The following is a 26,788-nucleotide window of genomic DNA, read 5'->3' as shown; positions in this document are numbered from 1 at the left end:
GTTAGTTTGACCTTTCACTATTTAGACCGGACAGAGCTCACCCGGAAGTTATTGAGCAATGGCTGCTGTGTTGAAAGCTGCACATTTTGTGCATGTGTGTGTGAGAACCAACGGAGGAGATTAGAGTCTCAGGTAGAGTCTCACACACACACACACACACATCGATCAGGTGGGCTTCACTATCGATCACCGTCTACGTGACATGCGTGCAGGTATGTGAGTGTTGAGTGAATAACGGACCACCATTTAGTCCGGTTACAGTCTGTCACGACACCCGTCCATAGGGTGGTATTGACTCTAGTGGTACACTCTGAGTCAGACCTAAGTGTTTACATGTTACATAGTGAAGGTCACCTGATTACTGCAGCTTCTCTCACGACACACCTACCACTACATCTAACTACTGACAATAGAGAAGTTTATTGAAAGTTAGGCAGGTACACGTGGATGGACTGGTGCGCATGAATTTAGAATGGATTCCCCCCCACAACACACACCAAACAACAAAAATATGAAAATGACTCAAAATACACAAAACTAAATATTTAAACAAAAAATACACAAAGCACAACAAAAATGCAAAAAACTACACTAAAAAAAGATACAAAATGAGTCTAGAATCACACTACAAATGCAACAAAAAACAATAATTATACAAAAAAATGCACAGTCGACACAAAAAACTAAACAATATTTATACAGGAAGTACACAAAATGACAACAGAAATGCACAAAAATATACAAAAGATTCCAAAAACACACAAAATGACTTCAAAAAACATATATTACAGAAAAATACAAAAGGCAGCCAAATTGTAGATAATACTTTAATTTACTTACTCACTCATGTAGTTTGGAGCTTTACGTTTTGTTTTGCGCAGTTTGGTTGTTTTTCTGATTGGCGCTACAATCACTATGGAGTTTGGTTATCAGCGTCTCAAACACACACGGTATTTATTTATTTAAGTTAAATATACTAAATGAGTAAAATAAAACACAACAAATGCACAAAAAGACAACTGAAAGAATAAAAAATACCCACGACTCCAAAAAACATACATTACAGAAAAATACAACAAAAATATGAAAATGACTCAAATACACAAACTAAATATTTATACTAAAAATACACAAAATGACAACAGAAAGATACACAAATACACATATTGACTCCAAAAAACATACATTACAGAAAAATACACCAAACAAAAAAAATATAAAAGTGAGTAAAAAAAAGCAACTAACGCATTTATCATGTTCATGTCCCATAGAATTAAACCAGGGAAATCGCACACACTGTTTTATTTTGCACCCGCAAATAAACCCCATAATAACACTACAGAGCACAGAATATGCACACCTTTTTGTACATCCAATCTTCAAACACATACTCATTTGGTCATAATTAACTCTACTTAAGCTCCCACATGAATGCATACTTCCGACAGGCACTTTATCTATTTCACTGCACCGCTCTCTTCCGGTGCGTGCCAGCTGAGTTTGGCCCTGATCTCGCTCCTGTGGACTTCTCTTTTGAGGAAAAATATTTTTTTACTGTTCCTTATTTGGTGATGATGTCGTTTCAAAATGCTAGTTTGACCGTACGTATTTCGACTGGACGGACCTCACCCGGAAGTGATTGACGGCAATGGCTGCTGTGTTGAAAGCTACAAATTTCTCTGCAGCGCGTGTGAGAGAAAAAACATATATTACAGAAAAATACACCAAACGACAACAAATAAGATAATGACTCAAAATACACTAAACTAAATACACTAAAATGCACAAAACTACACAAAAAAAACTAAAATACACAAAATTACTCCAGAATCACACTACAATGGCAACAAAAAACAATAATTGTACAAAAAGACAACAGTAAGATAAAAAAAAACACATAATGATGACTTAAAAAACATACATTACAGAAAAATACAACAAAAATATGAAAATGGCTCAAAATACACAAAACTAAATATTTATACTAAAAATACATAAAACTAAATATTTATACTAAAAATACATAAAACTAAATATTTACACAAAAAATACACAAAATAACTCCTGAATCACACTACAATGGCAACAAAACAATAATTATACAAAAAATGCACAAAAAGCAACAGAAAGATACATAAATACACATGACTCCAAAAAACATATGTTACAGGAAAATACACCAAAAAAAAAAAAGTGATGATGAAGTCATGCACATGTCCCATAGAATTTAACCAGGAAAATTGGACCCGCAAATATACCCCCTATGCTCCCACATGAATGCATACTTCCGACGGGCACTGTACTAGTCTAACTAAAAAGCAAGGTGTGTGTGTGTGTGTGTGTGTGTGACGGACCACCATTCAGTCCTGTTACAGTCTGTGTCACGACACCCGTCCATTGGGTGGTAGTGACTGCAGTGTTGAGTCAGATCAGTAAACGGTGCTACATAGTGAAGCCCGCCTGATGATTACTGTCGCTTCACTCACGACACACCTGCCACTACATCTAACTACTGAAAATAGATAAGTTTAGTGAAAGTTAGGCAGGTACACACACACTAAACGACAACAAAAAATATGAAAATGACTCAAAATACACAAAACTAAATATTTATGCAAAAATTACTCAAAAGACAACAGAAATGCAAAAAATTACACTAAAATGATACAAAATGACTCCAGAATCACACTACTTAAGGCAACAAAAAATAATTATACAAAAAATGCACAAATGACATAAAACTAAACAATATTTATACAGGAAGTACACAAAACGACAACAGAAATGCAGAAAAATATACACAAAGGCTCCAAAAACACACAAAATGACTCCAAAAAACATATATTACAGAAAAATATACCAAACGACAACAAAAACATGAAAATGACTCTAAATACTAATATAAAAAATACACTAAAATGACAACAGAAATGCACGAAACTATACCAAAAAAATAAAGACTCCAGAATCACACTAACAATGGCAACAAAAAACAATAATTATACAAAAAATGCGCAAAAAGACAACTGAAAGATAAAAAATACACATAACGATGACTTCAAAAAACATACATTACAGAAAAATACAACAAAAATAGGAAAATGGCTCAAAATACACAAAACTAAATATTTATACAAAAAATGCAAAAACTAAATATTTACACAAAAAATACACAAAATGACTTCTGAATCACACTCCAATGGCAACAAAAAACAATAATTAGGACTATTTTCTTTAAGGTAGGCTTATTTATGTGTTTTTGTGTCTATATAGGCCTGTGTCATCATGATAATTGGCTCGTTAAGCAATGTGGCTATGCTAGGCTCGCTCCGCTAATGATATAATAATAATAATAATACAGCCTAAATTAAACCATAAATGGGTATATGAAACACATTGTTAATTTAATATACGAGTCAACACATTGCATATTTACTGTTAATTTCACATTGCTTGTCTTCAAGTTAGACATTATAGCCATAAACATTTCTATCATTACTGAATAAATTACAATTTAATTGTAGGATAATTCATAATCAATGTCATAAAATCAGTCAGAAAGAAATTAGATCCCCAAAATACACCTACCATTAACAAAATGTCTACTGCAAACATACGACCACTTTGATTTTGGGCTCCATGGAGTTCCATCTACGTTTGTTCACCTCAGTGCTTGGATCCATAATTTTTCGTTTCTGGTCTTTTTCTGTCTGTATTCTGTAAAAGGATTTGTTTTCCTTCAGCCAGGCGTGGTCATGACAGACAAATACTACATAGGATTTTGGCATTATACAATAAAAATCAGCCAGACTGCAAGATCAGTGGTAAATAGTGGTTGTCAGGCAAATTAGATGATTACCACTTTTAAAATGGCGGTGCGCGTTGCTAAGTCAAGCAAAAAGGTGTATAGCGCTGTTTAGTCATTTGGGTTATGAAAAGCATGAAATGCTGACACTTTCAAACTTATTGGTAGTGTAGGCTATCAGGAAAAATAAATAATTTATAATTATGTTATAATTAAAACAAATAATCAATATATCAATTCACCCTTGGATTGGCACTGCCTTCCTTGCCTACCCTGACTGCACGTCACTGCTTTTCTTTGATACATGAATTATGTAAATAGATCTGATCGGTCTCTTACGTGCATTACAAAACTGTTTGTGTTTCAATTTCTCTTGTTACCCGTGCGCTGATTTGATGTTCACATTAACAGTTGTTTGTTAATAAAATCGGTGCTTACCACTAAAACAAAGTTAAATATGTTGTTTCTTTGAGAAAAAAAATTTGATTTTCACTGTTGGGTCGGACCCTGAACAGCAGTACAAAATGTATCGCACAATCTTTTAAAGGCAATAGGTAGAATTAGTGTTTGGCATAATTTCTTTTGCAGAATTTGCACACAACTGGGCTTTTGTTTTCCATCTGGTGTTATTATAATCTAAAAGTAACACAAACAAGAGTGTGTGTGTGTGCTCAAATATTTTTGGAAGTCTCCTTTGGTCTCTGGGAGGGGAAGCGTACAAGGGGGAGGCTGGTGCAGAGGTTTTTGGCTGATTTGATGGCCTTGGGGTAATGGGAACAAAGTGTGTGTCTGTTGGAAACCAGCATGTAGCGCTTAGTTTTGATTAGTTTTTTTTTTCTTTCGAACATGTAAAAATAAAAATAAAAAAGAGAGAAAAAAGCAAATGCAAAAAACTTAGTATGGACAAGCAATGCAAAACAAGCTTTCAAATAACCTTCATTGAAATTATAATGTCTGAAAAGAAGTATAAACTTATTTGATCCCACTCCCTCTCCTTCAATTCATACATTTTCATTTAATCTAAGTTTTGAACAAATGCATGTTTTTATATAAAATATACATTTTACAATACGGCTGTACCTTATTCCTACATACATACAGTATATACAAGAAACAATTAATACCCATATACCCTTAAACAACTATATACAAACATTTACACTCATTGTTTTTAGAGAAAAAGAAAAAGACAAAAAAAAAACAATAAAACAACATTTTTTAAAAAAACATAAATATGTAAGCAATAATCCCTGTAAACACCTGGTGATTTTCAAAGCCCTTCTTTATCCCTGTACCTTGTGAAAATCATATTTTTATAACCCTTTTTGAGCCGTTTTATGTCTGGACATTGCTTAAGTTCCATACTCAGACTATTCCACAGCTTCACTCCACTTATTGACACACAAACGCTTTTTGTGGTTGTCTGCACACTAAGTGTTTTGAAGTTAAGTTTACCCCTCAAATGGTTTCCCAGTTCTTGGTCATAGAACAATGTCTGAATGTTTCAAGGTAGAATATTGTTTTTTGCTTTGTATATTATTTGTGCTGTCTATAAAATCTGTTAACTTGAATAGTTTTGACTGAATGAATAATGTGTGTGATCCCTATATCCAACGTTGTGAATTATCCTTATAGCTCTTTTTTGTGTGAAAAGTGAATCTAGTGAACTCTTGTATATGTGAGGCCCCAAACCTCTGCACAGTACCTTAAATATGGGAAAACCAGTGAACAGTACAGAATGTGGAGTGAGTGATGATCCAGAACCTGCTTTGCTTTGAATAGTACTGAAATGCTCCGAGACAGTTTGACTTGCATATGTTGTATGTGTGATTTCCAATTAATTTCTTCATCTATTAAAATACCAAGAAATGTATTGTCATCAACTCTTTCAATGTTAACCCCATCTATTTGTATTTAAACCTTAGTATTAGTTTTACAGTTACCAAATAACATTTTATTTGTGTTTATATTTAATGACAATTTATTTCTATCAAAACAGATTTTTAATGTACTCACTTAAAAGAGACTAGCATTGAAAAATAAAACATAAAATATATATCTCTTAAATTTCATCACAATTAGCTTGTTAAAGTTCCAACCCATGGTTATAAAATACATTAGAGTTCAGAGCCACATACAGTCTTTTTTAAAATTGGCTCCTGATTTTTTTTGAAGAAATTTTACACTTGAAAATATATTGACAGAATAATTATATTTAAACATTTCTTAATGGGGAAAGAGTAATGCACAAACAAATGCATGTGCAGTTCATTAAGGTCTATTTTATTTCTATGAAAATATCCGTAATTTACCTTTGCACTTAACGTGTGTGAACTAAACTATTCCACCATTTTGGAAGAATTGCAATGTGACGTCTAGTGTTTGGAATACCGGGGTTTAAAGTAACGGCGTTAGGTAACAGCGTTTGTTTTTCAGTAACGGGGTAATCTAACTAATTACTTTTTACGCTGTTACAACGCCGTTATCGTTACTGAATGTTAAATGCGGTGCGTTACATGCATTGATTAAATAAAATGTTATCCGAAAGCATCCCTGGCTTCTGACTCGACTGTTGTGAGGACTGGAGGTGGGTTAAAAACAAGGTGAGTGATTATGATTGGCTTAGGCTGCGTCATGTTTCATGGTAGCCAATCAGAGCCAGTGTTTTGACACATGTGCCAGCAAGAGGAGGCGGGTTAAAAACAAGGTGAGCAATTATGATTGGCTAAGGCGACGTGCCAGCACCCGCGACACATACAACCACTACAGATTTGATGAAGCAGCAGAGATGGGGAGCGTGGAACAGTCTGATGAAAAGTTGACATTTTTAAGGTGACGATACAAACACTACTTTAAATTAATTGTGGTCAAAGGCAAGAATGTGTATGTGAAGTGTTCATTATATCCAGGAGAGAAGACTTTGTTGACATCCGTTGTAAGCAACTCAAAATTAATGAAGCACCTCACGACACACGTATCTAAAAAATGTGAATTATTTGACATAGGGCAACTTTTTTTTTTTTTTTTAATGGTAACGCAAATAGTTACTTTCCTTAGTAATGAGTTACTTTTATTATAGTAGAGTAATTTAGTTACTAACGCAGTTACTTTTTTGAACAAGTATTGAGTAACTATAACTAATTACTTTTTTAAAGTAATGTTCCCAACACTGGTGACGTCACAGGTTGGACTGCCTTAAGTTATTATACAGCCTTCCCTTGCATTGTTGACAGTTTCTTGTGTAGATTACACACACATAAAAATGTTTTTTTAATATTTACTGAGTGGATGTTCCCACACAGGTGTCAATTTATGTGGGTCTCTCTTCCCAGCCAGCAGAGCTCCTCACTGGCGGTGATGCTCGGTGATGGAGGCGCAATTGCCGAAGCCAGGTCCTCGCTGCCACCTCCGAGCCTACGTGTGCGATGGGCAGTGGCCTTTGAAGCAGCATTCCTAGAATCCTCTGCTCTGCCTCATAGGGTTTAGTGAAGCCCTTATTCGTCATTGGAATTCCTACTGGTTAGGGTTAGCTGATGTCTTTCTGTTGTTTTGGTCAAGGTCTAATTCCTTGGACTGCATGTAGGCAACCACTGGCTTCTCCATTGGGCTCCCCACCATTCTCCATAGCCACCACTCATGTTTAGCTCTGGCTTTACAGTATATTCATCCCAGTGATAACATCATTATTTCTGGTGTATGGTTGGGAATCAAAGGACTATTCACTGTTGTGGACATTCTCTCCAACAGGGAACTTGATTGGATTATGAAGGCGGTTTGTATAAGGCGAGTCAGCTGTTCACTCTTAATCAAAAATATATCCATTTGTCAATATGTTTCCATTCTTTTATAAGGTATTCATATCTGAAAATTAGCAGTGTGGGAATTCACCAGGCCTTTTCTCTGTAGTTTTAATGGAGCAAAACTTTCCTCCGGCCAAATTGAATGTCAATGTGGGCCACATTTAGCCTGCAGATCTTGAGGTGACATTGCTGTTTTAGATGGCTCCCTGCTCCAACCCATCTGAACCTGATGAAAGTGTCCCCCTCATAGTTTTACATGATTACGTGTGTGTACATTGGTGTATGTTAAAAGCAGCAACAAACCTATCAGTTAAAGTTTAGCAGACTTGATGGTCTAGTTGTGCTGGCTTGACAACAATTACGGAGCTATGGCACTTGCCGATTACAAAAGAGGACAAGGACATAACAGTTATCAGTCTGAGAAGTCTTACAAGGCCCTTTTGGGACACTGGTGACCTTCTCTAAAACCTCAATTCTGAAGCGAAACATATCTTGGAACAATAGTGAGGGATGGGTTGTTGGTCTAAGCATCTGTTGACCTGAAACATTCTATGTGATGTTTACTGTAGGCAGAGAAACAAAGTTTAATATTGGAGGCCTATAGTTTGTACCAATGTTCCCTGAAGAGTTTGTCATAACATCTCTTCATTTAGACACCTGATTTTCTATCTTTATACAATGTTTTACTGGAATGTGCTACATACTGTATATCAAGTAATAACCTACAGTGTATGTATGTGTGTCTGCATATATGTAAGAGTTGTGTAAGTGTCTGCTTCTCGGTGAGCTGGTCAGTGAACCCATCTGCCTACACTTGGCCTTACTCCTCCACGTTCAGACACAGCAATGAGTCACATGCTCTTTGTTCTCACAGTACGGTATCTTGTGCAAATAGGCTGTCTTTCTCACACACGCACGCTCGCCCGGACACACACACACATTATCTCTTTTGTAAGGAAAAAGTATGGGTTTTTAAAGGAATAACTATCCAAAGCTGTTCTTCCCCAATGTGTCTTGCTCTCACATCCTCAGATTGAACTCTGGGAAGTTGATGGACTCTCCAGTAACCTCTTTATGTCAACACTGCATAAACCAGGCCCACATTTGGCATCAGCAAAATAGTCCCAGTGCATTCTCATCAAATAGCTATCACTAAGGTGGCCGCAGAACATGAGGCAAGAGACTAAAACGCTTGTTACTACTTTTTCTGTGCTTCTTGTCACACCTTCTTGTAGTTCTTCCATTATTGGACTAATCGTTTGGACGAAAATACAGTCTTACTAACTTTAACCACTTTCCTGCGGCACAGCACCATGCACCCTTTCTAGGTGCAAAACTATCGATTATAGTGATGCACCGAAACATTTTTCTCACCGAGAAAAGCCGACCGAAACACGATGTTGTAAAGACAGCTAGCATCAGCAGCATAAATCTGGTGTCAGTCAGTCATTTCACACTTTAATACATCACAACGGTACTTGTTTCGCGTTATAACGATCATTACTTGGATGGGATTAAATTAGTGCACACAAGAAATGCTGCACGCTGCAATCAAAGCACACAGAGATGCACAGACCACGATGCACAATGAGTTTTAATGAGAGAACATATTTAATTTGACTCTCTTCCAGCAGCTCAGTCAGTTTTAGGCCCATACATTATTATATGAGTGGGGACAAGTTAATCATTGAATTTGTTTTATTTTATATTGTTCATTGTTGGAATGTCAGTATTAAATAAATTTTTTCATATTTTGAATTGATTTATTCTTTGAAGGATGAATATACATTTATGCAAATGCAATGTTAATTTTAGTGAGGTTACAACACAGTCAAAGCCATAAATACAAAGGGACTAAGAATTTGCATAACAATTTATTACGGTTTTCAGCCTTGGTTTTCTCATTTTTGGTTTTAGCTAAGAATTTTCATTTCAGTACATCGCTAATCATTTTTTTTAAAGTATGAAGTATTGGTTTGCTCCTTTCATATTGATATTAGAATTTTTAAAAAAAAATTCTAAAAATTACTATAATACTAACATTTAAAAAAAAGGAAAGTTTTCTGTGAAAATAGGTTCTCCTGGCCAATCCCCAAAATTACAACAGAATCAACAGGCTACCATTCAAAGCAATGGGTATCAATTCTCCATATCGGTGAACTTTACCAATTACGAGTACGAGTATATTAGCGCAGTATTGGCCCAATACCAGTATTGATGCATTTCTATTAAATACCCATCCACTTCTAAAAGTAGTAGGCAGCCCATTTATGCGACAATGATTATCTTTGTTTCAGTGCAAGAGATGGGAAGTGTCTCACAGAAGGATGACACAATTGATAATAAACAAAACGCCCTCTGATTTGCATTAGATGCCATTTATTGTAGGTATGTGGATAATCTAGTAATCTTCTGGAAATATAGTGTTTGCACCAACATCTGAAAATATTTTTAATATGAGCATAAAGCTAATAGGAGCAATAAACTATATTAATATCTGCACCAAATAAGACAGATTCGTTTTTACCCAAGTGCTTTCTGTCAGTGCCAGCTCCTAAAATATGTGATGAAATTATTAATTATCATATCTCAGTTAATTATTGTGAATGATCACGGAAGTAGATCTTTCACAAGAAGGTCGCTCAAACCTTGCCAATAGTCATCTCTGTGGGCCCTTGAGCAAGGCCCACTTGTAGCAATACTGCTAACCAGGTAAGAGTTGTGGACACAGATACATAGATTGAGTTTCGTAGCTTTATTGCCCCACTAAACAGTCCAGCTTCAGTTAGCTCTGTAAGCTTCAGCCTTCTCCTCCTTTGCAGAGTTTTCCAGCTGCTCCCCTGCTAGATAAAAAGCTGCTGTGATTAATCACAATGCGCTACCCTTGTGATTAATCAAGACAGTCCTTCCCTGACCCACATTTCTCCACTGATTCTCTCTCCCTGCTAATCATACGCCACACCACCGCTCCTCAGGGGCAGGTTCACACGAGAAAAGTAGTTTGTGCATCTGTTGCGGCAGATTCGAGAAGTTGTAACCGGAGAGTTGTGGTTGTAAACGATCATTCACGCAAGTAATTAAAAAACGTGAATAAATGTTGGATTACAAGTTTACAGCTGTACCTTTATGTGTAAATATCAGTCTATATTTTTTTTCCCATCATTTGTGACATTAAATTCATTTCACGTGTGTGGATTTTTATACACAAGCTCACATCACATTCTACAAGCTCTCAAATCACATTTTACAACTTCACGTCACTTTCTACAAGCTCTCAAATTTTGCAACATATTTACCTTCATAGTAATGGCTTCATTTTTTTCCTCTCTCTCACAGATATTCAAGAGTGTTACGAGGTAACCTTACAGTTAGACGCCAAGCAAACTGCTCTGAAAGAGGACAGCAGGCAGGATGCGTGGGAGGTAATTTTCCAGCTTTACAATATACATTGGAGGAAATATGGTTGGTGTTTTTATTGTTATTAGCAATGTAAAAGCTGTTGTGTTCATTGTTTTTACATTCTAGCCATTTTCTAGGGTTGATACAGAGCTGACTAAGCTCTACCAACCAAAATACAAGATTTAAATAAGACAATAAAAGAAACAGCAATTAAAATAAAATAAGCCAATAATAAACACCTACCTATAAAATGATAACAAAAATGTAAAATGCTTTCTGGTTGGGCTGGGACAATATGCTTTTGTCCCAATTCGATTTTGATCACAATACTATCCATTTATATTGATTTATATTAAACTTCAGCATGACTGAACTAAAACTGTGTGAGTGTGATGGTCAGCAGTTTGTTTCCAGCAGCATCTCAGATCATCTCACAGTGGGAGTGGTGGCCTAGTGATTAAGGGGGCTGGGCTTGTCCCGGTTCAAGTCTCACCTGGGCCAGCACTGTGGGATCCTGAGCAAGTCCCCCAACCCTGAACGCCGCACCATGGCTGCCCACTGCTCCTTAGGGATGGGTCAAATGCAGAGAACACATTTTATGTATGTATATGACAATAAAGGATAATAATAAATAATAGTTCAAATCCACAGCAGCACCAGACATCTCTTTATCAAAGGCACACTGAATCAGCAATCACCAATGCCTTGTCTGCCTTACCCCAAGTCCTCTGAGATGCTGCTGTTAATACACCACAGAAGTAAAGCCTCAGTTAAAACCACATTTAGCGGTGCTAGTCAGTGCCACACAGCTCACTTTGTTCTTTAGAAGAACTCTTCTGGGAGTTCTTGTGGGATGTTTTGGTCTGAAGCTGCTGCAGCTGATGTACCTTGGGCTGATGCAGGGTAATCTTCTACTTTCTATTGGGGGTTGTAACAGATTGACTTGACAGATTGTGTAGTGAGAAGCTGAACTGCCCACTAGCGATTTTCCAGAAGCAGGTATAAAGTCATGATTATTGATTCTAAAGAGGAAAAAATCGTGAATCTATTCTTTTTTTCCTACCCCTTCTTTCCGGTAGAGTTGCTTTTTAAGAAAGGACGTAAAGTATTTCAAAGACACAGAAAGTCTTTTTTTGCTCAGGCAGGTTATTCCAAAGCCTCGGGCCCCATCAAATTACAATTTAGGACACAAGTTAAAAGAAGATATATTTCTGTTTGTGGTGTTGAAGTTTGGAATGATCTTGAGGATCACTTTAAGTTAATGAGGTCACTGTCTATGTTCCAAAATTCTTTAAAAAAAATGCTTCGCAGCTATCGAAACATTATTGATTTGTTTCTATAGTTTTTTATATAATTCTGTTTGGGGATGGGCTCCGATAAGCAGTTACTGCTTCTGCCCATTCCATTTTTGGTTGTGACAACAGTTTTTGCATTTCTATAATTTAAAATCAATCTTATGCTCGCTATATATCTGAGATGATAAAATCAGAAAAGAACAAGCTTAGTGACACGTTAATCAAAATTTAAATTACTATTAATCAGATTACCAGGCTTGATATATTGTGATATTTGTTTTGTAACTAATTTATTATGTCATTGAGGCAAACCTATAGAGAACTAAGGGGCACATTCACTAAGATCTGAAATTAAAAAAAATTAATAAATAAATAAATAATGAGTAGATGCTCAATATTGCACGAGCTGTGCTAAACTATATCATGGCAGCCTTCTACCTAGCGTTAGCTTCTATTCAAGCAACATTCGATTGGACCTGCCTTTTCACGTCACCTGTAGCTCTGACCCCTCGGTGCTAATGACCCTGTCACTTACATCACCATGCTGTGAACACTCTTGTAAATTCTTAGTTTACAAACAAAATAGATTGGGCAGCAAGAGTAAGATATGGCACTAAATAATAATGATATGTACGAAGGTACAAAAAATAATGAATGAATACCAGAAATAAAAAGAACAACTACACTGCTATCAACATTTTGTGAACACGCTTGTAATGTTTGTAAAGATACACAAACATGCAAGGCAATACAAATAACTAGAATAGAAGGGGCTGTTTATGAATATAGATTTTTTTGTAAATAAAAACTGTAATCCAGTCAAATGAAGCTCCTGTGTGTTCATAAGAGCTAGACAGGAGTTGTCTGTCAATAGGGGCTGCTGCAGTGCTGCCTACCCAAAAACTGTATCCTGGTTAAGACAAAAATTTTATTAAATTTACTAAATATATTTTTCATGTAAACGAATGTATCTAAATTGCATTTATTTTGAAAAAGAAGTTGAAGGTGAACAACTTTAAGAATAAAATCAAGGGAAGATTATTATTGGTCTATCTTTTGATTCCTTGTGTTCAGAATATATCCGATTAAACAAGTGTTTGTACACTAGGAGCAGTACAATCCCACTTAAACAGGAATACAATTTCATCAAAGTTAAGCCTCTTTTCTGCTACTGTATCTGAAAACAATATTAAAATGTCTATGAAATTGTATCCACTGACTGGGAGTCATGAGATCAGACAAACATAACTTACAGAGCCATGTGTTCAGAGTTTGTCCCAGCCTAAACCATAAATTATAAACATGCCTTCAACTTCAGTCTGCCTTCTGAAGCAAGCTAGCATGCGTTCAGCGATCCACTCTGTTTAGTTTCTAATTCAGTGCAGTAAATTCCTGTGCCCGTATTTACAAAATATTGTAAGGCTAAAAGTATAAATCAATATGATAATCGGATTGTGAATGAGGTTCACACATTTTTAAGCTGTGTACAATTTAATTTAATTTTGCTGAGTTTCATCATCATGACATCAAATTAATTTTTAGGCTAAGTTAGGAGCTCTCTGAGATAACTCTGAGAAGCTTTTTGAATATAGGCACAGTTTTAGCCCTCTGAAAAGTCACTTTCATGACACTTCTAAAAACAGGCTGTTTTGGGTCCTTCATGCATATGCATTAGTGTAGACGCTGACTTCATGCCTCGCTCTTGGAGAGGGTGATCACTATAGCGATTTTCTTTTGCTATCCACACTCGTTGTTTTCAGCTAAAAAAAATCTTCACATTACAGTAAAACACATGGCTATTTAAGCGATTGTTGTAATTGTGAGTTCGACAAATGCTGCTTGAGGGTGTGTTTATCACATCAGCAGCGGAGTAAACTGTCATCTGAGTCCGCTGTTTCAAACACTCACCAGAGCTGCTCCGTCGCTTTCTTGTCATCCACACCTCCTATAACAACAGGAATAGCCCATTTAAGACGATAGTCCAATGTTTTGTCCTACCACTGTGTCGCATTGGGTCACTAACACGTCATATCATGTCAAAGGCGATACAAGGCGATATAACGGCTACTAAAAATGGAACTGATTGTTAGCGCTCACACTATTTCTTCTGATAAAATAAGATTAATACAAAATTGGCAATTAAATAATAATAACATCTGACTTGGTAAAATGAAAAAAAATTTTTTTTTTTAAATCCGCAAGTTTCACTATAACATTACTGCTGTTAACAGTACTGGTTACCTTTTCTCATCATTTTAACAGCAGCAGCACCTACTTAAAATCATTTCCCCAGGCAATGTTTGCATACCTAAGAACAAGTACATGAACAGCAATAATGTCTGCACTGTAAAATATTAGCTACTCAAATGAGCACTAACACTCGGATGTGGTGCTCATTTTAATATTTTCAGCGCTCATGAGTGCTTCATGTTCTTCTCTGATGTCACTTGGCTTGCTACTAATAGCAGCCCTAATAGCGTTGTTTGTTTTACCCACTCGCTTTGTAGCGGTGTGCACTGCTGAGAGATGTTTCATTAGATTAGAATAACTTGAGGACACGACATGTATTTTTATTTTTACAGCAAGCAGGTTGAAGTAGTGATTGTACTTCCATGCTGTTAAAACCAGTTTTATATCCATAGACTGCTCCAGGCTCCACATTGTTGCTTCTTGTCCTCTCACTATCAGCACAAGCTTAGTAGCAATGCCCACTTACCTAAACTCTGTCACTGATTGGCTTACCATGGAATTTCACTCTACCTTTAGCCAATCATCATTACTTGTATGTCCGTGTAAGCCCTCCCCCTCCCCTTACCTTCAGCTTTTGTCTGATCCTGGCTGAGTGAGCCGCTGGGTCAAAACAGTTGATGCGCATTGGTGTCGCGGCGCCAAAAAATTTAAAATATTGGCTTATAGGCTATATATATATAAAGTAACAAACCTTTTTGGGAAATGTAAGGAGTAGGAAGTACCGATATTTATGTTGAAAATGCAATTGAGTAAAAGCAAAAAGTCGACAGAGAAATTAATACTTATAAAAGTACAAAGTACCTGAAAAAAAAAGTAAGTAATGAAGTATTTGTACTTCGTTACTTGCCATCTCTGATAAAGGGAGTAGTGGTTAAGGGAGCAGGCTTGTAATCGGAGGCTAACTCGTTCTAATCTCCCTGGTCCATCACTGTGGGATGTTGATCAGTCCTTTATATTAACACTAACTGCTCCACAGGGAGAGGTTAAATGCAGAGAACACATCTTGTGTATGCATCTTTACATACAGTATATGACAATAAAGTGTAATGGATATTCATTATTAAACTACAGTTTGTTTTACCAGTGAGTAGTTTGAGAGGGAGGAGCTCAAATTCTTATGGGGTAGGAGGAGCCTGGATTTTCAGGAGGAGGAGTTTCCACCTTATGACGTGTTATTGGGGAAAAAAACAAACTCACCCGTTTGGAGCTGACTTTTTAGAAAATGTGGAATAACAAGGGAGGGAGGAAAAGACTTTTTCAACTTTGGCCCTCTGAATGAGGCTAAAGGGATGTATATCACTATTATGAAGTTATTTTTTCACAATACTGCCCCTTTAAGACACTCTTGAGCTTGTTAATAGTTTTTCACCTTAGGAGCTCTCTTAAGGCCGCTGCTGCTTTGTTTACTTTTGTCTTACCAAAGGAAAAGCCTACGAAAAATCTTAGAATTCAAGGAATTCTAAGACTTTTCTTAGAATGACATAATTAAGAGCTACTTTTAGCCTTAGGATGCTTTGTGAATACGGGCACTAATGTACAGCCCTCCATCTTCCAGTCTCTGAATGCCAGCTGCTGGTAGGATACGACTCAATACAGGAAAAAGAGGAGCTGATGGAGGGACAAATCTGTCAAATTGGAAAGTTTAAGAAAGCCAGAGGAAGGTACAGTCATAGATCATTTTATGGATACCAAATAAAGTGCTCATCAGTACTCTGTCCATGCTGTCACCTGTGTGGAGGATGGGAGGGAAACTAAATTAGTCTGCAAATTGTCTTTGTTGGTGCAGAGATGCAGGAGAAGAGGATCTGCAAAAAATACCGTCAATGATTTGATTACAATAGAAATATATATATATTTTTAACAGCCCTTGACAATTGAAATATTTACAGGTTTTTTGATTTTGTATTTGTCACACATGTGTTTGTGAATGGATGTGTAGCTAGTGGCAAGAACAAACCCTTCTGCTATACACCATCTTTGGCGATTTCCTCTATTCTATTACGAACAAAGTCCTCTATTAATTTGTTGAATAAACATCAACTTTTCAGATTAGTTATATTATAAAAAATGCATTTTATTTATTGGCGTCTTTCCCAAGGACACCGTAAAAGGGAGAAAGTAGTCTTGATTTGATGGGTTTTGTGTCTGGATTGGAATGGAAGTGAGTCCATATTTCTGAGTTCAGATGGTAGGGTTTTTAGCTGCTCTGCTCTCCATGGCTGCAATGGACTGGCACCCTGTCAAGGGTGTTCCCCAGCCCTGCACCAGCAGACCCCCACGACCCTGAACAATAGTAAGCAAGCAGTTTGGGAAATGGATGGATGGATGCTCCCTATGGTGTTGAAATGGGTGGAGGGGACAGTAAGGTGGTTGGAAGCAGAAGATCTGATGGTGTGTATATATATATATATAAAATAAGTGAAATAATTCAAAAGAGAAATAAAATAAAATCATGGATATGTGTATGTATATGTAAGTGGCTGTGTGTGTGTATATGTATATGTGCTTGCACAGTTGTTAGTAAACACGTATAGGCACGTACAGTCTCACAGGCCACTTTCCCCCATGTCAACTCTTTCTTCTCAAACCCCTAACCCTTTTTTTTCTTTCACATCCACTCAACACCCCCCCTTCCTACACTTCATATATTTACCCCTTGCTTGTCTTATTCTTTTGGTACTGGTTGTTGTTGTTGTATGTTTGTGCTTTTCACTAAACTTTACAACCCAGCCCCTAACCCTGTGACGATACCATCACAGGGTAAGGGCCTGGGTTGTCAAGTTTTTTGTTGCATCTAAGATGTGCGCAAATGCTCACGGTTATGCTCACATTTGTATGGACTAAACCCCACTCCTTTCCATGTCTCAGTTTACAATAAAATCTTGGAATGTGCGTGGCATTCGCTCGCAGGCTTAAAAGATTAAGATATTTTATTATATATCAAGATTAAATGCAGACGGGGTTTTCTTTCAAGAAACTCACTTACTTAAATCAGGAGAAAAATCTCTGACAGACTCAAATTTTAACAAGATATATAATTTGTGTTTCAATTCCAGGCAAAGAGGAGTCTCGGTTCTTTTCAACAAAAGGTTGCTCTTTAACATAATCAACTCCACCATAGACCCAGAGGGTAAATATATTATTATCAAAGTGGTAATCTATAATAAATGTTTCACAATTCTAAACCTGCATGCCCGAATAATGACGACCCTGATTTCTTCCACAGAGTTTTTTCAGAGTTATCAAACCTATCTGCAGACTCATCTTTAATTATCGGAGGTGACTTCAATCTGGCACTCAACACATCATTAGACAGATCCCGTAAGTGCCCAAATACAAAACCGTCTCGATCTGCTAAAGTATTAATGAATTACATGGAAGATCTTGGAATAGGAGACGTATGGAGACTGAACAACCCAACTAAAAAAAAATACACCTTCTCCCCTGTGCATAAATCCTTCTCCCGAATGGACTTCTTTCTCTCAAATGATTCTATCGCACATAAGATTTCCTCTAAAATACATCCTATTATCATTAGCGGTCATGCACCAATATCCCTCACCCTGAAGTGTGACTCTAATCAGAAATTATCCTCCCTATGGCACTTTAACACTTCATTACTTAATGACAGTGAATTTGGAAAAATTATAAGAAAAGAATGGGAGGACTTTCTATTAACAAACGACTCCCTGGAAGTGTCACCGTCCTTACTCTGGGAAACCGGTAAGGCTGTCATCAGAGGGAAGATGATATCATACTCTTCTTACAAGAAAAAACAGGAACAGATAGCAGGAAAAACAATTGAAGAAGAAATTAAGAAACTTACGGAAGAATTTGCAGCTAACCCGTCTGAACTTTTATGGAAAAAACTCAAAAATACAAAACCTAATCTGAACATCATTTTATCTAAAAAACTGATTTTGCAGCAATTACGGTATAAAAACTTTGACTACAATAATAAATCAGGCAAATACTTAGCAAATCAGCTTAAACACAATAAAAAAATGCTTTTATAGCGGCAATATCTGATAATTCACCTTACCTCAGGACATCAATAAGGTTTTTCACGTATGTTATCAAAACCTATACTCATCAAACTTAAACCTACCACAGCTCACCATAGATCAGAAAACAACCTTAGACTCACCATTAACCTTACAAGAACTACAAAATGCTTTGGATAGCATGTCAACAGGCAAAGCACCAGGTCCAGATGGGTTCCCTGCTGAATTCCTAAAACATTTCTGGTCAATGCTGGCTCTGCTTTTTTTAGAGTAGTGACAGAGATTAAAAATAAAGGTTACGTAGGAGGCCACATAAATACAGCAAACATTAAATTATTACTTAAGCCAGACAAAAACCCAATGTTACCCTCAAGCTATCGTCCCATCTCACTTATTAACACGGACATAAAAATTATTTCCAAAGCACTCACTTCCAGGTTAGAGAAACTAGTACAGACAATTATATACCAAAACCAGACAGGATTTATTAAAAATAGACACTCCACAGACAATGTGAGAAGACTGTTTAATTTGATCAACATGGCACAGAACTCTAAAAAGAAAACAATAATCATTTGATAGAGTCAACTGGTCATTCTTCCTTGCTGTCCTTGGCAAATTTGGCTTTGGACAATCATTCATACAATGGATCTCCACCCTGTACACTAAACCTAAGGCCTCACCCCCAATTTCCACTGGATGCGGCTCCGCTGCGGAACGTCACCGCCGCGTCACCGGAGCTGATAGGTTTCCATTTTAGTCTATGTGATAATTTCCACCGGGTCCGCTGCGGTGCGTGTCCGCTCCTTCCCAGTTGCGGTAGTGCGGTGCCCTCCGCCAGATATACGCAGGGCTTCTGTTTCTGGCGGACACCGGAGCACGACGCATCAATCAGCACAGAGCAAATGAAGCTAAACAGGAAATTAAGCATGTAATATCGGGTTACTTTTTAAAATAAAACACTTCAGATTATATTTCAAGTAAATACATTACCAAAACGTCATAATGTGTAAAAACAAATTCACAGCCACTATATTTATTCCTTTCATACTGTAACTACACTGTAAACTGCAGCAACTTTGATTTAGTTCATGTTTTACTGGTGCAGTTTTAGCTCTTCTCTGTTGGCTGTTGCTAAAAAATGTGTCTATGACAAATCCAGAGAGTCCAACCTTCTTGTTCCCCTTCATTAGGAACACTGACCTGTTTGTCTGTTTATTGTTGCATTTATAACACATACATTTAACTGTGTTCTCGCGCAATTATAAAAATATCGTGAGAACTGATCTGTCTCGTGACGTCACAGTCGTTCAACCGGAGCGCACCGCGGCACACTCCAAACGCAACCGGTATGAATTACCGGACGGCAGACAGCGGTGAAATACCGGATCGGTGCCGTGGCGCAGCGGAGACGTATCCAGTGGAAACCCCTGGTGAGTAACCACAAACAAAATTAAAGCCGCAAGCGGCGTCATAGGTTCCGATGAAGCGGCCGGGGGCGGTAACCCACGGTCACGTATACCACTGTTGGGGATTTGGGAATTGGCCTGGAGTTGTAAGCGTTTTCGTATAAGTTATGGCAAAGGATTTTCCTGTGTCATGATAGGCCCCTCCCACTTTTCACAGCCTGCTCTATTTGCCATAGCAATGTGCTTCCATCTAATAAGATTCATCCTACAGTGTTTTGAAGTCAACACGACATGTCGTCTGTCCGCTACAGCTGCTCGTGTTGGACGACCACAAAAGCGGCGCCCTCTGAGAACGCAAGGCATTGTGGGTAAATTGGTTATCGTTTGTTGTTTAGCTCTGGACAGTGATCGTGTGTATCAAATATGAAGCAGTTTGAACTTTGCACTCTCGAGTTATAAGCGTTTTTGTATAACGGCGTAGTTATGGCGAGGGATTTTTGTGTGTCATTATAGGCCCCTCCCACTGGCCATGATGGGTAATTTGGTCATCGAGTGTTGTTTATGGATGGACAATCATCGTGTGTATCAAATATGAAGCAGTTTGAACTTTGCATTGAAGCGTTATAAGCATTTTCCTATTATAGCGTGCTGATGGCGAAGGATTCTCCCGTGTCATTATAGGCCCCTCCCACTGATCACAGCCTGTTTTTTCTTCCATAGCAATTTGCTACCCTCTGTGTAGGTTCATCCTACAGTGTTTTGAAGTCAACACGACATATCGTCTGTCCGCTACAGCTGCTCGTGTAGGACGACCACAGAAGCGGCGCCCTCTGAGAACGCAAGGCATTATGGGTAAAATGGTTCTCGAGTTTTGTTTATGGCTGTACGGTCATCATGTGTATCAAATATGAAGCAGTTTGAACTTTGCATTCTAGAGTTATAAGCTTTTTCCTAGAACGGCGTGCTGTAAATGCTAACCGTGTACATGACCTTAAATGACACCGGTCAAAAACACAAGGCATGATGGGAAATGTTTCAAAGCAGTCATGACCAAGCTTGGGCACATGTCCTTTGTGTGAAATTTGAAGCTGATCGAAGTTTGTGTGTCAGAGTTATGGAGATTTGGAATTTTTTGCGTGCTAACGAAAATTAGCATTGCATTTTTGTGGCGGCGCCACGACCAAACCGTGACAGATACAAAAATTCTTTCGATAACTTTTCATCTTCAATGGGTCCTATGTGGTGTTGCCAAGTTTTAAGCGAATCGGATGAATCCCCTCAGACTAGTTAGCGCAGATACGTTTCGAGGGCGAAACGCCATTTTTTACCTTTGACCCAAGATGGCTGACTTCCTGTTTGGTTTTGGGCGGGGTCACAATGTAACGTTTTGCTCATTCTGGGGCGAAGACTACATGTGGCGATTTTCGTGCAAATCGGTCAGACCTGGCGGTCGTGTGGTTCCATCGTTTGTTTTGGCGGCTAAAACGCACGCTACGCGTGCGTTTTCTGTCCATTTTTTTTCACGCCACCAAATTATCAATTTTTTCGCCAGGCCTGAGGTGCGTGCAAATTTCGGTGAGTTTTCGGGCATTTTTAGGGGGTCGAATTAGCGATCAAAGGCGGGCGGGGTATAATAATAGGAAATAAAAGCGAAAACAATAGGTTCCTCTGTCCCATTCTGGGACATCGGAACCTAATAACATCCCAAAGCTTCACACTGCAGAAGGGAACCAGACAAGGCTGCCCACTCTCACCTTTGCAATATTTGTTGAAAACCCACAATACCCCTCCCCCACAAATACAATTCAATATCTAGGCTTAAATATATCACCAAACTTAAATGAATTAATTAAACTGAACCTAGATCCATTGTTGGATAAAGTCACATCATCTGCGGAGATGGAACAATCTCCCGATCTCACTCCTTAGCAGAATAGCCTCAGTTAAAATGAAAATCTTACCTAAAATAAACTATTTGTTCTCTATGATCCCACTGAAACCACCAACACAATGGTTCAAAAGATTAGATTCTGCAATTACAAAATTTTATGCTAGGAATAAAAAACCCAAAATAAGCCTTTCAACCCTCCAAAAAAAATAAAAGCGAGGGTGGTTTAGAAGCCCCTAACTTCATGCATATTTACTGAGCAAACCAAGTATTATATTCAACAGAATGGCTAAAACCAAAAGAATACCACAACACCTGGCTAGAAATAGAACAGCTGGACTGCATACATACTGTATTAAACTCTCTGATCTCCCTATTATCACTGTGACCCTCAAACGTCATAACTGCTTTAAAAACCCACTGATTGCCTCCACCCTGACTGCGTGGTGGAAAGCCCTGGACATTACAAATGTTCAATTAAAAACTAGCATGCTGTCTCCAATCTGGCACAACACTGACTTTAGAAACAGAAAAACACTGCTCTATCTAAAAACATGGGAAGAGAGCGGAATTATTCATCTCCAAGACCTCTTCAAAAATGATAAGCTCAGGACATATAACAATCTAACCCAAACATTCAATATAAATAAAAGTCATTTTTTTTCAGTACTTACAAGTGCTGACCTCGACTCGAGACGTTGTGGATCGGTGGGGGGAATACTTCGAAGACCTCCTCAATCCCACCGACACGCCTTCCAATCAGGAAGCAGGGCCCAGGGACCCGAGAGTGGGATCTCCTATCTCTGGGGCTGAAGTTGCCGAGGTGGTTAAAAAGCTCCTCGGTGGCAGGGCTCCGGGGGTGGATGAGATCCGCCCGGAGTTCCTCAAGGCCCTGGATGTTGTGGGGCTGTCATGGCTGACACGACTCTGCAACATCGCGTGGACATCGGGGGCAGTGTCTCCGGATTGGCAGACCGGGGTGGTGGTCCCCCTTTTTAAGAAGGGGGACCGGAGGGTGTGTTCCAATTATAGAGGGATCACACTCCTCAGCCTCCCCGGTAAGGTCTATTCAGGGGTACTGGAGGGAGGGTCCGCCGGATAGTTGAACCTCGGATTCAGGAGGAGCAATGTGGTTTTCGTCCTGGTCGTGGAACTGTGGACCAGCTCTATACCCTCAGCAGGGTCCTTGAGGGGTCATGGGAATTTGCCCAACCAGTCCACATGTGTTTTGTGGACCTGGAAAAGGCATTTGACCGTGTCCCTCGGGGATTCCTGTGGGGGGTCCTCCGGGAGTATGGGGAATCGAACCTCCTGATAGGAGCTGTTCGTTCCCTGTATGACCGGAGTCAGAGTCTGGTCCGCATTGCCGGCAGTAAGTCGAAATCGTTTCCGGTGAGGGTTGGACTCCGCCAGGGCTGCCCTTTGTCACCGATTCTGTTCATAACTTTTCTGGACAGAATTTCTAGGCGCAGTCAGGGCGTTGAGGGGGTCCGGTTCAGGGGGCCTCAGTATTGCATCACTGTTTTTTGCAGATGATGTGGTCCTGTTGGCTCCAACATACCGTGACCTTCAACTCTCACTGGATCGGTTCGCAGCTGAGTGTAAAGAGGCCGGAATGAGAATCAGCACCTCCAAATCCGAGTCCATGGTTCTCGACCGGAAAAAGGTGGAGTGCCTTCTCCGGGTTGGAGATGAGGTCCTGCCCCAGGTGGAGGAGTTCAAGTACCTCGGGGTCTTGTTCACGAGCGAGGGAAGGATGGAGCGAGAGATCGACAGGCGGATTGGTGCGGCGTCTGCAGTGATGCAGAGTCTGCACCAGTCCGTCATTGAGAAAAGGGAGCTGAGCCAAAAAGCAAAGCTCTCGATTTACAGGTCGGTCTACGTTCCAACCCTCACCTATGGTCATGAACTTTGGGTCATGACCGAAAGAACAAGATCACGGGTACAAGCGGCCGAAATGAGTTTCCTCCGTAGGGTGGCTGGGCTCTCCCTTAGAGATAGGGTGAGAAGCTCAGTCATTCGGGAGGGGCTCAAAGTAGAGTCACTGCTCCTCCGCATCGAGAAGAGCCAGATGAGGTGGCTCGGGTACCTAATTAGGATGCCCCCTGAACGCCTCACTAGGGAGGCGTTCAGGGGGCATCCTAGGGAGGCGTTCAGGGCACGTCCCTCCAGAAGGAGGCCCCGGGGAAGACCCAGGACACGCTGGAGAGACTATGTCTCTCGGCTGGCCTGGGAACGTCTCGGGGTCCCCCCGGAAGAGCTGGAGGAAGTGGCCGGGGAGAGGGAAGTCTGGGCCTCCCTACTGAGGATGCTGCCCCCGCAACCCGGAAACGGCTAAGCGGGAGAAGATGGATGGATGGATGGATACTTACAAGTAACAGAGACAATCAAGAAAAATACACCAATAGATCTAATCACCTTGCAACCTCCAGAACTGGCTATATATATGAAAAAAAAAACTCTCAAAAATATGCAGAGCTCTCTTGACCTCGAATCACTTACCAATCGCTAAATGGGAAGCTGAACGCTCAATCAACATGAACACCGATTTCAAGACAGATTTTTGTTGCATAACTTTTAAGATGACTAAAAACACATCTTCAGCTAATTCTATACAAGGTCCTCCACAGATCCCACATTACCCTACAGAAAATGCATAAAATGGGCTTCTCCCCAAAAGACATCTCCTCTCAGTGCACCCAGGGAACAGCTGATTCATATTTACATGCCGTATGGCTTTGTTCCCCAGTTCAACAGTTTTGGTTTCTAATCACTGAAAAACTGTCCTCCATTTTGGACTGCAGGATTTCATATCTCAAATCTATGTCTGATAATAGACCTGACTATGCTTGATCTTCCAGCAAACCAATCGCAATCCAGGGGGGCGCTCGTGAGCAGCGACATGTGAGGACGTGTAGCATTGTTGCCCTGCAGGGTTTCACCGATTTTTTATAAATATATGTTACTATCTGACATTTAAGCGCTACCTGCCGTCATCTGAAACCCTACTGCAAATACCAGTGCCGTGTGAAATATCATTTTCGCAATGTCTGGATCTAAAAGCTCCAAAAAGGCGGAACTCGCTAAAGCAGCCGAGGCTGCTGCTACATCCCCGGATACGGCTAAGCTAATGGCTGCGATAGCTAACTTGGAAAAAACTGTTGTGGAAAAGATTAGTACGTTGGAGGCAAAAGTAGAATCCAAGTGCCAAACGCTCTACGAGACCATTGACTCCCTCCGCAGTCATTTCAAAGAGCAACTGTATGGTGTCCGGACGGAATTATGTGCAAAAATAGACCCGCTAGCCACTAGCTTCTCCGACCACCAGGCCCGGCTAACTAGCTTGGAAGAAGCTACAAACACATACTCCGATAAGAGTGGTGGTTTTGGAGGAAGAGGTTCACAGTTTGAAAGAGACTGTATCAGCCCTTGTGAATAAAACTGAGGACCTGGAGGGAAGACAACGCCGCTGCAATATACGAATACTTGGGGTAAGAGAACAGTTTGAGGCCGGGACACGACCTGTTGCTTGTGTGGCTAAGCTACTTCAGGAACTTTTGAGCTTGGATGCGGCCCCCACACTGGACGTGGCGCATCGCAGTCTACAACCAGCCCCGGTGAGAGGACAGAGACCCAGGCCGCTCATTGTTAAGTTTCATTACAATCAAGAAAAACTGGAGGTTCTACGCAAAGCGGCGAGGAACGGGCCCCTGCTCTACAATAATGACAAGATCCTCATCTTTCCGGACCTGCCGCCTACAGTAGTGAGGAGGAGAGGGGCGTTCAAGGATGTGAAGGAGTTGCTCCGCGGCTGCCAGGACGTTAGATATGGTATGCTGTATCCCGCAAAACTGAGGATCTCCTCGCCTTTGGGGGAAAAGTTCTTTACCGATCCAGTGGCTGCTAAGGACTACACCATGAAGCATTTGGTGCAGAATGGCAGACAGGATGAGGGCTGAATATAATATAATGATGGGGAACTCATTGGTTCATAATGTGATTGTTAATATAATTGTTCTCTCTTAACCCGCATATTGTAGAGGAGTAAGTTGGATGGCAGTGTTTGATGTCATACCGTATTTTGTCAGTTAAGTATTTTTAGAAACCTTTTGTTCCCTGCTGAGGGGAATGTTAGTATTAGAACGAGTTACATGTTACATTTAGGCTCTTTGGGGGGTGGGCTGAGGCTGTCTCCTCCTGCGTGGAGGAGACAGCCTGTGGGGGTTGGATTTCTTACATTGTGTGTGTTTTTTTTTTTTTTTTTTTTTTTTAACTCCTTCTTTCTTTGTTTACTTTGCTGCACTCACTTGCTCCATACAGATGTTGCTCCACACCCACCATGACTGCCCATACTCAGTGTGAACATGGCCACCTCCTCTAATCCATTGCAAACAGCTGGGCCCTGTTCTACAACATTTATTACATGGAATGTGAAGGGACTTAATAATCTGGTCAAACGTAAAAGGATTTTTGCTCATCTTCAGACCTTTAAACCGGACATTGTCTTTTTACAGGAGACACACCTGCGCCCCACACAGGGTAATAAACTGTCGTGTAACTGGTTTTCACAAGTGTACCATTCGGGCTTTGATTCCAAGGCCAGAGGGGTCGCTATACTTATTAAGAGGAATCTCCCTTTTGTTTGTTTAACAACATTGTTTGTAACACATGATGTCAATGGTCGTTTTGTCATGATTACAGGTAAATTACACAATACCCCTGTCACATTATTAAATGTTTATGCCCCTAACTGGGATAATCCGCAATTTTTTAAGAAAATCATTGGCCTATTGCCTGATTTCAATACTTCCTATTTGATAATGGGAGGGGATTTTAATCTTGTACTTGATACAAGTCTGGATAGATCGAAGGCGCGCAAATCTGCAGAGATTTCCAAATCAGCCTTAGTTATCAATTCCTTTCTCCAAAATTACGGTA

General features: G+C 39.4%; 1 protein-coding gene across 1 annotated transcript in view; it reads left to right on the top strand.

The window, feature by feature from the left end:
- dlg3 (discs, large homolog 3 (Drosophila)) overlaps window positions 1-26,788 on the top strand; it is a 197,755-nt gene that overhangs the window by 17,933 nt on the left and 153,034 nt on the right. The window contains 1 exon segment of the mRNA XM_028458760.1: window positions 10,942-11,027. Coding sequence (XP_028314561.1) covers window positions 10,942-11,027 — 86 coding nt within the window.

This window comes from Gouania willdenowi, chromosome 10 (assembly GCF_900634775.1).
Source record: "Gouania willdenowi chromosome 10, fGouWil2.1, whole genome shotgun sequence".
NCBI classification, from domain to species: Eukaryota; Metazoa; Chordata; class Actinopteri; order Blenniiformes; family Gobiesocidae; genus Gouania; species Gouania willdenowi.
This window is presented reverse-complemented; position numbering and strand designations above follow the sequence as displayed.